At 42.6% G+C, this 11908-nt stretch overlaps 1 protein-coding gene across 2 annotated transcripts in view; it reads left to right on the top strand.

Moving 5' to 3' along the window:
• The first annotated feature begins 344 nt into the window (after positions 1-344).
• chd1 (chromodomain helicase DNA binding protein 1) overlaps positions 345-11908 on the top strand; it is a 34937-nt gene continuing 23373 nt past the window's right edge. For both annotated transcript variants that reach the window (XM_061262909.1, XM_061262908.1), the window contains exons 1-6: positions 345-691; positions 7915-8066; positions 8804-9005; positions 9693-9827; positions 10900-10970; positions 11228-11386. In XM_061262909.1, the coding sequence (XP_061118893.1) occupies positions 8014-8066; positions 8804-9005; positions 9693-9827; positions 10900-10970; positions 11228-11386 (620 nt within the window). In that variant the 5' untranslated portion in view covers positions 345-691; positions 7915-8013. The remainder of the gene's footprint in view (positions 692-7914; positions 8067-8803; positions 9006-9692; positions 9828-10899; positions 10971-11227; positions 11387-11908) is intronic.

Genomic DNA, 11908 nt, shown 5'->3' with positions numbered 1-11908 from the left:
TCCTCTCTTGTTGGGGGAGGGGAGCTCGTTCTGACGACGTCTTTCGTTGACCAGACAAACATTGTGCTGAAAGAAGTTTGTTTTATTTACATAATATTACCTGAGCGCTTCCGAAAATATGTGGACCCCGCACAGAGTATTGGGGCTACTGGAATGTTCTTCTGCAAAGTCACTCGCTGGTTACATTCGATTATTTGTTTTTTTAGGGCAGTGACATTTCTGGAACCCAGCATCTCCCAAAAGCCACCACTCTTCCATCCCTTCCCCTGTTCCTTCGCCCTGGCTGTTTGTGTAGTTTTGAGGGGGAATGCGAGCGTCGCCGTGACGTCACTGCCCGGGGTTTCCACACTCCAGATCGGTGAGAGCTGGACGGCGTCATGGCGGAGGCCGGTAATGTTAGGACGCATAGCTGAACTGCTTTCAATCTGCAATCTTTTCATCAAAGAATACGGTGTCCCGAATACGGAAAAGAAAACTTTGAAGAAAACAATTTTATTTTTTCTGAGGGAGGAATCAAGTAAGCTTGGCTCGAAGTCGGCTCGAATTTGTTGGAGCAGCTCTCTACGGGAGCTGGCTAGCAGGCTGCTAGCAAAGAAAATAAAATTGTTAGCTAGTTAGCTAGCTGCGAGAAAAAAGGACCTCAAAAGTCGGATCCAGACGGGGAGACAGACTGGCAACTTACATGAGCCAGGTACGAAAACCAAACGAGACGATAATGGGCTTGATTTTCAGAAAAAGACAGTAACTGTGTCCTCAGTTTCACAAATGAAGCTCGCTAGGCTAGGTCAATTTTCTTAGCTAGCTAGCTGGCTGGATGGCTACACAGCATTGGCTAGATCTGGATAGTGCGGGCGATTGTTGTTGAACACAAGCGCTTAGCATGCTAATATAACTACCCAGACACTGCGGGAACAGACGATTAGATTAGCAAGTGCGATTTGTAAATATTTGCGAGGTCATATAGATGGCGATGCGTGAAAGAATGTTAAGAAACCGCAGATCGAGCCTGCTTGATGCCTATATTCATAGTCTTAGACTTAAACGGGGGTAATAAATACACAACTTTCTGTCCTGAAGTAGTAACTGTTGGCTAATCTGTTCACTATCTAGCCAAGTTAAGTGACTGTAAATCAGTAAAATATTGGCTGGTTATTTGGCAAATAACTGGTTGCCCACAGCTAAGGATAAATTGGGGTGATTTGGCTCGCTTGCTGAAACAAAATAAAGGCAGCACAAAGTTCGCTAGCTAACGCGTTGGCTAACTTGGCTACTTTTATCTACAATAAGTATCCGCTAGCTGGCTAATATCAGTGCGACTGCGAGTGTGATTTTAAATGTACCGCGGGTCATTCACACGGATAGTTGGATATTGGGGCACAAGTGGCGACAATTTCTGCTTTGCAAACGACGCATTTGCAGTATGGTTTGTCGTTTTCGGCTAGCGAGAGCGGATGAAGAACCGTAGCTTCCCGTATTGCTCATGCGGAGGCGATGCGTATCATTGTCCAGGAGAGTCCGCCTGAAACGCAAGCACGCTGTGCAGGCCTCGCGTCGGGCCTTTGCGGTCGGAGTGATGTGCTTCTGGCTAGCTAATGTTTTGCAATGGTAGATTTGATCGGGCCCAGAATTTCTCGCATGTAATCCACATATAACCCGCTAAAATGGCTTTATCTGTGTTTATTTGGGCCGTATTTGGACGTTTTAAGTGTTTTTCCGATTCATTTTCGGTCTTCCTGGTTTTTATAAAAAGTTAGCTCGCTAGCTTCCAAGAACACGATTCGTGAAAGCGAACGGTTGCTAGCTAACGTTAGCGGGCTCAAGCCAATCCTTAGCTGTCAGCGTAGGAAAAGGTTACATGCGAAGCCTGGGTCAAGGAGCCATGCTGGATTGTGTTCTTGCTCGCCACCGAACGAAGGAGCTAGCTAATTTAAAGAAACAAGGTATATTGGAAGTATATTGTAGTTGGTTGCCTATTTTTCTTCCCCTTTTCTTGCTGACTTGATGAAACTCCACTATATAGCATGAGCATAATCTCGCCTCGCTAACATCCTGCTTCAGTTAGCTAGCTAGCTAGCTACACATGTAACGAGAAGTTTGATTGATGATGCTCAGTTGACAAGATAGCCAGTTAGCTATGTACTTGCTAATGGAACTTTCATGTTAGAATGTAACGTTACGCAAAATAGTTGTTTATGTAGTTTGTGCCTTGTGGTATGAGTAAATGAGCAGTTAATTTATGTTTAGCTTGTAAATGCGTATGCTTTCTCCCTCTGATTATGATAACGTGTATATCCTTATGAACGATAGCTGGCTAACGTTAGCGAGCCAACAACAGAAAACTTGAAAGGTATAGCTACTGTAGCTCGCTGTTGGGGTCATTACGACACGTCGGGTTTGATCCCAATGCCGTTTGCTGAAAACAAAGATTTCTCTCATTGGTTTCCATGAATCAAACAGGCGAAGGTTGAGAGACACTAGCGAGTCAGTTAATCGAAAGTGATACCATGGACTGTTGTTTGAAATGTATTGAAGAAGTTCATTTTATTTTATGGTATGATATGCAATGTTTTGAATAACATTTTGAGTGCAATACCTTTGCTTATTGTATTGTTGGACGTGACACCGTTTCATTTAGGCATTCTGATGCTCTGGTTTCATTTAGTATCTTGATTTGGTCGGACATAATTGCATGTTATTTTATTTACTTCAACGAATTATTATAATTATTATTATTGTTATTGTTATTATTTATTATAAAAATAGTATTGCTAAATAGTATTAGTATAAGCACCTTAATATTACAATAATCTATTGTGCTCAGAAAAATAACCAAATTAGTAACGGTACAAAATACAAATTCGCCCAACTGGTCATGGTATTATTGTCAGTGCAAGTAGCCTATTGAATAGATTCGTATTGTGGAAAAGTACATGTATTGCATTATTTAGACTTGGAGAAATGCATCTTCACTCTACAGCTTCAGGTACATCATCAATCATCGTTTTTATTGTACATATTTTTTCATTCAAAAAATTGTTGTAAACAAAAATATCAGTTTCTGGAGTTAGTATTAGTTTGTATTAGTTTCAGATATTCTTTTACAAAGATAGAGCTTATTAGTGCAGGGTTGTCAAACCTAATGTTAGGAAGGTTGTACTAGTAGATCTAGTAAATTCTTTTACTTTATTGATTCAGCTTGGTTATGTACTCAGACTCCTGTCGGATAATTCAATGATGTGTTAAGATGATTGCTCATATTCCCTATGGACGTGTGTTGTGGGAAGGATATCAGTGTAAATGTGTACAGCTAAGTAGTTAATTGGAAGAATTTAGCCTGAGTAATTGGCTGTAACTAAATCCAGCATGCACACTTTAGTTTGACATACAAATATTACAGGAAAACCAAACTTGCACATGCATTTTATTATGATCTTACTTGCATGTTTAATCTTCAGTAAAAAAAAAAAAGAAAAAAAAAAAAAGATTTTTTTATTATTTTTTTTTAACAATGCACAGTAAAGGACAGTGCACTTCAGAACTTTAACATTTGTTGAGCAAAAATAAAAGTAAAAAAATGTATTCATGCACTTTATTACCACAGTGCACTCCAGTAAATTTTTTTAATGCATTTTGTTAATACTGACTAAGCGATGTGGGAGCAAATAACACGCACCCACAGTGGAAAATTGTTTGCATTTAGCCACAAACTCTTATTAGTTTATCAAGTGTGGTCTACCTGGACTGCAGACTTGGTTATGTTCCATTTGAGCACTTTGCTACTTGGAATCAACATATTTCGGCTTTCATTGAAACCATTTAACAGCTCCACCCAGTCATTTTACAGCGTCCAGGTTAAGCAGATCCGACTCCAGTCTTCGAGATATGGGTTTTAGCTGTCCATATACCTTACATATGAAAGATCCACGGAATGTTGATGTCTGTTTTTTGCTGTAGTAAACCATCCATTTCAAAGGCCATCGTTTTGGGTTCAAATACTTCATGGATGTTTCTCCGTCTTTGTTTTAACCCAGAACCCAGTTTTAACCTAGAACCCAGAACAGGGGCGTCTTGTAGCGTAGTGTAGCGGTTAAGGTAAATGACTGGGGCAGGCAAGGTTGGGAGTTCGAATCCCAGTGTAGCTCTTGAGCAAGGCCCTTAACCCTGCATTCTCCAGGGGAGGATTGTCTCCTGCTAATCAACTGTACGTCGCTCTGGATAGGAGCGTCTGCCAAATGCTAATAATGTAATGTAATGTAATGTAACATGAAATTAAAATACTGCTGACACCGTAGTATTTACCACCCAGTTTTATTTCTTGGCATCATGACGGTTTTTCATTCTGTATGAAACCACTCGTTAGTATGACAATCTTGCCCTTTCTTGAAAGTTTGCTGGCATGGTTAAATTGTTGAGGCAACCAATAGAGGCAAAATATTCACCAAAAAATATTTGGTGTAATTCTGATTAATTGAGCAATATTTGGCCATTGCACCATTTCGTCATCATAGTCCTCTCAGTGTGCTGTATTCTGGACATACATATCATCACATTCAGTTCTGTTTCAAGTTGAATGATGTCTGTATTACTCTGTAAAACCTTCAGACCTGTAAACTCCTGAGTGTGTGATAAACCGGGAAATGGAAGCATTGACTTTGGCTCATGTGAACTCCAAACAAACTGCATGCAAATTTTATCTGTCCGTCCTCAACAACAGCAACATTGTTGAGCTGATTTCAAGTTGTACGACACTATTGTGAGCATGAAAATTAAGCAAATGCTGATAAAAGCTGAACAGTAGGGAAATGGCACCTAGACCTAGACAACAGTTTTTACTGATTAGGCCTGACTAATAATGTGAATGTAGGTGGCCTGCCAACATTATGCATTCTTCATTTTCTAAATTTTATTAATGCCACTTTCACCATTTCCCCTTTCCTGTCAATCTTATAGACTGAGTGGAATGGAGCTTTCTTTTACCACCGTTGAGAGAGAATGGTGAAATGGCATTAGGCCGCGTTTATGCGGGCAGTGGGTGTGCATTAGAACTTGCCCGCATATTTGTGGAGCTCGTGGATGTTTCGATATTATTTCTTTCCACTGGAAGCGGTCGGTATAGCCTAGCTAATGTAACATTGCATAGGTAAAACCGATTCCTACAACTAGTTTTTTTTATTATTATTTTTTAATTTTTTATACAATACACAATTACATTTTAAATATGTTATAGTACGGTACATAATCAAGGTCACAGTCATAATCTAAATAGTGTTAGTGAGCATAACTGCTGCCTATTCCTATGTAGCCACATACACAGTGTGGGGATTAGGGTTTTCACCAATGCTGTGTGTCTCACTTACAGGTAGGCAAATGAACCGTAACATTTTCCCTAAGCTATCATATCCTATGCGATTGTGATGTACCTAGCTACATAGCTTCATAGTCATTGCGGTAAATTGTTAGAATTTTGCCTGACTTTCATATCCTTTTGCGGCAGATCTGGTTGGCTCCATGAACTCGCCGCGTAGACTTTGTCGGGTAAATAAACATTTAGTTCATACCAACCTGATAGACCTGAGGGCATTCTCACAATGACCAAGGTCAATGTTTCTGACATTTTTAGAGCCGTTTTCCATCTTACTAGAAAATGCAAAGGGCCGAAAGCCCGCCCCCTAGTTTCACTCTCACTCATATCGGTTCATGTAGTGCGTGGACAGATTGCAGCGCGTCAAAAGTTCAACTCCGGAACCTTTTCTGAAGACAGTGGAGCATTACTTTGATGGTTTTGGTGAGTCTCCATTTTTGGCGGATTGCAAAGCGGCAGTGTTAAATCAGCCTTGGGGCTAAATATATATATATATAAGCTTGGTCTGGGTAAAAACATCTCTTTTTAAACTGTCTGGCAAATTATAGATAGAACTTCATTAAAGATCTAAACTAACATTCTAACTGTGGTAACTGCTAACATAAACTGGTCGAGCCACGGTGGCGCAACAGGCTAAGATGTAGCGGACTTGCGGTTGCAGTTCGTTGCAGTTGCACACTGAGGACCAGGGTTTGATTCCCGGTCCTGCCAAAAGCCAAGCTTGGCCGGCTCTAGTGGAGTGGCATAATTGGCTTGCTGCTCCAGAGGGAGGGACTTGGCAGGGTTAGCTGATCAAAAAAAAGCACCTCGGAATCACGGTCACGAACATGAGACGAGGCGGCTTGAAGAAGGCGTGTTGCTCTCCTTCGGGCCGCCGCAGGACGGGGTGTGAGTGTATCTAACACTAACTCTGATTGGATTAGATGGGGTACAATTGGGAGAAAAAGGGAAAAATCACAATGAGGCAGATACAACAGTATCAGTGTTCTGCTCAGGCTCCAGATAGAGGCATGTGTTGTCATTGTCATCTTAACAGAAATATCTAAAATCATCAACACCTATTTAACCTGTCTAATTGATATTCGATTTAATTTTATATCACCAAAACTGTATCATGGTGGTGGACTCTATGCATGGCGGTGTGTGATGTCATCAGACTGGTTTTATAATCTGGTGTGAAATGGCTATCAATACGTAGCAATATGTCATAATATAGGAATAATGACTGCTTATTGACCAATCCGAATCCAGCCATGGTGCGATTAGCTATTTCTAGCTGTATAATTCTGTAGAGATGAATGAACAGCCTCTGTGGACACTAACCGACTGGTTAGCAAACTTTACTAACATTGAATATGAATTGCTTCTATCTAGCTCGTTACCTTGCTGTTGCGTGGTTATGTATAATTTCATTACTTGGATTGGTAGTTAGCCCTGCCATCAGTCTTGAGGGTCTAGATAGCTAGTATGTTACAAGCTAACTGCAGTAGTTGATGCATTTTAGTTAGATAGGTAAGCTTGCACAATGGCAATGTGAAAATAAAATACCCTCAAATTGGTTCAGCTGACAGTCTCCCTGTGGGAATATACATTTTACTGTATTTTAATTCACCCCAGTATGAGAAGGATGGTTCCCCTGTTGTGAACTGACAGTCAAACATTTAGCAAAGGTGGGATAAGTAGAGTAAAAAAATGAAAGGCCCAAGCTGAGAAAAAGCAATGAATAGAAGGTTGAAGTGCAGACTTTCGGCTATAATTTGTGGGTATTTGCATCGATATGGGGTGAACCATGTTGGGATTACAGTCAATTTTATACGTAACACCACACAGCATGCAAGGAGCATGTTCCGGGAGGAAGATGGTGCAGTATAGGCGTATGGGAGCTGGGCTTATACCTGGGGTTGCAGGTTTTATCTGCTGCTGTTTTATCTCTGAGAGAAGTATGTTCTGAATGGCTTCAGTAAAATATCAGGCTGTATAACTGGATTGTAAAAAAAAAACTAGTAGGCTAGCCTAAACTGTGTACTTGAACAACCAGTTTGGTTTTTACTAAAGGTGTGTTCGTTTTAGGATTATTCTTTTTTTAATTTATTTTAATTTGTTAACCAACGCACACCTATGCAAGTCCTATCCAGATTTACTTCAATGTACCTTTTCAGGTGTTTTCATTCATACTAGTTTGGTCTAAAGCGTGAGGGTTTGAGGATTGGTCTGATGGTGTTCTAACAACAAACTAGTGGTTATGTGCCAAGTTAAAGTTCATGCTTTGTTTTTTATATTAAATAGAAAAAAATGTTTTATTCTTGATGATCCTTTTGCTTGATTCCTGGGTTTGTGGGAAATAACTTAGTATACCTTTGCCAGATACATTTCCAGCCCTATATGCTTTCAGTGAAATGGGTTAAGTTGTAGAAAACACTGATTCTAGAGTATGTTCTGAGCTACTTAAGTACCCAGCTCCCAGGAAGAGATTTTGGAAACGTAGTTTTAGGGAGGATGCTCAGCTCAAAATCCTGCAGATGGCTAATGTTTGCAATGTGTTGTTTCTCCAGGTGATCCTGACTGCATAGGAGACCTACAGTGTTCCTGACCATTGGACAGTGGCCCGGACTGAGCCGTTGTTTTAAAGGCGTTATTTGGGAGACGTGGAGATGGACGCTCGCAGTGAGGACGAAAGCGTGAGCAACAGCAGTGCGGAGTCCAGGTACTCATCCCTGCCGGGTGCTGCTGTTGATGCATTTAAAATTGTGAAAATGAATGGAAATGTCACCACAAAATCACCTTGAGTCTGACCTCTGGGCAAAGCTGCTTGTATCACCTATCATACATATACAAGCATATCTATGAGCTCTATCAGGCTGGCCGTAAGCACACATGGGTTTTTATTACATTCGTATTATTATTATTATTTTTTACACTAAAAAAGACCCATAAAATTTGTGATGCAAAGAAACTTATTGTTTCTTCTGGGGGAAAGGTCCTCGATTAACTTGGCCCTTCTAGACCAGGTTCATTCATTTAAATTACAGGCCCCAGGAGGATTGGGGTGTCAGTGTTGCTGCATTTGGTCAGAAATCGGGCTTATTTTTAACAAATTATCTTTTGAGTAACATGCGTTTTGTTAAACAAAAACGGTGGTTACGCATCGTCATTAGAAATTGTGTTTCTGCTGCAGTAGTGTCCATGTATTTTAAAAGGATAGTTCAGATAGAGTTCACTTTCTGGAGTATTTTTTAGATATATTCTTTGAAGAATTGTACAAATGTAGAATTCAGGTTTGACAAAATATATTTTATTGATGACCTACCAGCTTTGCAATGGCCAGTTTAAAGCAAGAAAATGGCACTTCAGGTAAGCTTGGTGCTGCTGTAGAAGCAGCCTACCCATAATTCCATGGTTTTGCGTAGTTTACCGACCCTCCAACCCCGACTGTCTGTGCAGTAACTCTGACGATGAGTCCGGGTCCGGGTCGGGTTCTGGCTCCGGGTCGGGCTCCAGCTCCAGCAGCAGCAGCAGCAGCAGCCAGTCGGGAAGCAGCGACTCGGGGAGTGGGTCGGACTCCGGCAGCCAGTCGGACTCTGACTCGGAGAAGTCCAAGAAGAGCCAGCCAGAGAGCAAGCCCGCCAAGATCGACGGAGCGGAGGTGAGGGGGGTGTGGAGTGTGTGGGGGTGTGTATGGTCAGGGTTAGGGGAGCTGAGGGGGTGTGTAGTGGAGGTTGGGGTTATGGGAGGTGAGGGGGTGTGTGGTGGAGGTCAGGGTTAGAGGAGGTGAGGGGGTGTGTGGTGGAGGTCGGGGTTAGGGGAGGTGAGGGGGGTGTATTGGGGTGTGTGGTGGAGGTTGGGGTTAGGGGAGGTGTGGGGGTGTGTGGTGGAGATTGGGGTTCGGGGAGGTGAGGGGGTGTGTGGTGGAGGTTGGGGTTAGGGGAGGTGAGGGGGGTGTATTGTGGTGTGTGGTGGGGTGCAGAGCGTGTTCTCTTGGTTGGCTCAGTTGCACCTAGAGAGATCACGCCCAGAAAATAATTGGAATCCAAAACAATGAGTTTGGCCCAGTTCTGGTGTTGGTCGCGTCCAGTTCACGGCGTGGTTCCTTTAGCCTGTTCTCGAGGCATTTGCCGGGATGTCCTTGAGCTTAATCAGCGACCTGTGGAGTGAAAACGAGCTGGTTTTGGTCAGCACTGGCATCTCTGCACACACACAAATTCACAACAAGGAACACAGACAGAATTTGACACTTTCTGAGTGGGACTTTGTGGTAAATAAATTTTTTTATTCAAGATTTCTTGGGTGGTTTTTTTAACCCGAAGCGCTGTTGTTTTGCACCCCTCCGCAGTTCTGGAAATCGAACCCCAGTATTCTGGCTGTGCAGCGGTCGGCTATGCTCAGGAAACAGCAGCTCCAGCAGCAGCAGCAGCAGCAACAGCCACAGAACCAGCAGCAGAGCTCTTCTGACAGTGGCTCAGATGAGGTAATTAACCAATAGGCACACCCCCAGGTTTTCCCAGCCAGTCAGCAGAGGCCGCGATGACCACAGACACGTTCCCAGCCGTGTGACCCAGCAGATGTGGTTTAAATATATATTTTGAAACTCTTTTTAAAATTTGAAAAAAACTTTGCAGAATGTTTCAGAATTCTTCATATTTTCAACAAAACCAGTTGCAACAAGTGCGTTTCATCCCGGTCTGCAACCCACAGCCACGCCTCTCTGCCAATCAGGGCTGGCATGGTGCAGTGCTCTGTGATAATAAGCTAGTCGACTTGCGATTTAGACATTAAGGAGCTGGAGGAATTGTGCTGGTGAGATTTAGCTCCGGTTTCGCTCTGTTGATCGACCACACTTTGCTAATGATGGCTTTGTGATTATGAGACCCAGGGAGCCTGCTTTAGGAGAAAGCCTGCAGATTAAAATGGCCCAGGCTTCATAAACCGATGCTGAAGGTCATTTGGTTTATTTGCTAACAATTGCTGTGGAATATATGGTTTCACAAAGGTTGCCTTTTTATTTCTTGGTTATTTTAGCAGGCAGGTCAATATCAGAATAGTATTTACAACATTGCAGCATTTACAGCATAGCAGGAGTCAAAACGGCTCTTGAGGAATGGGGTAAATAGTTATTAGAGCGTGTTTTGCCGAAATAAGACCGTTATAACCTTTGTACGGAGAATTTTACTTTACAACCAACAACTGCAACTTTCTTACAAATATTGAATAAATTGAAATTTTGAATTTAAATGAATTCCCTCAATTTAAATGTAAGAAACCCGACCCTGCACTACTCCATTATGTCCTGATGATGTCATTTAAACAAAGGGAGCAGTCTCTCAGCGGTAGTTGTGGCCTCAGTCAGTGTGCTAATTGATTGGCCCTGTGCCCTCATGGATAGATCTATGCTGCATCAATCCACTATCGAGTACTGGATACATAGTCCAATTAACACCACAGAGGGAGTCTTTTAGATGTCCTCCAAGCCAAGCGAACAAAGGCATTTAAATCACCCAGAATGAAATTGCCTGGAGATTGATGGAGTCTTCTCCTTTCAGGACTCGTCCAGCAGCGATGACTCAGACGATGACTCCTCCAGTCAGACGAAGAGGAAACGGAAGCACAGGGGGTGAGTTATCCCACGGGACAAGAGACACGGAGCACTTTGGAGAACTTGATTACGTCTCGTAATGTTGTCGTTGTTGTAGGTTTCCCCACCATGCAGCTTTTTAGCCTAGTGGCTCAGTCATCAGTGGCTTGTGTTGTAATGTGTGAACCGGATGAGTTCTGTTACATTTCAGTTCAGTCGATGTGCAGTTCAGTTCAAAAAACAGACAGGTTTGAAAAATACCTGTCCGAATGAAAACGGTTTGTGTGCGCTTCCAGATCCGACTCGGGATCTGATTCCGGGTCAGGGTCCGGTTCCGATTCCAGTTCGGGGTCCGGGTCTGGGTCGGACTCCTCAGCCGCAGCGGAGAACTCTGATGAGACGGCCTCTGACTACGAGCCCAGTCACAAAGTCAAGAGCCGCAAGCCCCCGAGCAAGTACGTCCTGCCCCGTATGTTGGGTATTTCTGCAGTTAACAGGTGGAGTGTAGTGCCTGTTTTAGGTATGTTGGGTATTTCTGCAGTTAACAGGTGGAGTGTAGTGCCTGTTTTAGGTATGTTGGGTATTTCTGCAGTTAACAGGTGGAGTGTAGTGCCTGTTTTAGGTATGTTGGGTATTTCTGCAGTTAACAGGTGGAGTGTAGTGCCTGTTTTAGGTATGTTGGGTATTTCTGCAGTTAATAGGTGGAGTAATGCCTGTTTTAGGTATGTTGGGTATTTCTGCAGTTAGCAGGTGGAGTAATGCCTGTTTTAGGTATGTTGGGTATTTCTGCAGTTAACAGGTGGAGTGTAGTGCCTGTTTTAGGTATGTTGGGTATTTCTGCAGTTAACAGGTGGAGTGTAGTGCCTGTTTTAGGTATGTTGGGTATTTCTGCAGTTAACAGGTGGAGTAATGCCTGTTTTAGGTATGTTGGGTATTTCTGCAGTTAGCAGGTGGAGTAATGCCTGTTTTAGGTATGT

Source organism: Conger conger, chromosome 12, assembly GCF_963514075.1.
Source record: "Conger conger chromosome 12, fConCon1.1, whole genome shotgun sequence".
Classification (NCBI taxonomy): Eukaryota; Metazoa; Chordata; class Actinopteri; order Anguilliformes; family Congridae; genus Conger; species Conger conger.
Note: the sequence above shows the minus strand (reverse complement) of the source record. Positions and strands in the feature narration are given on the sequence as shown.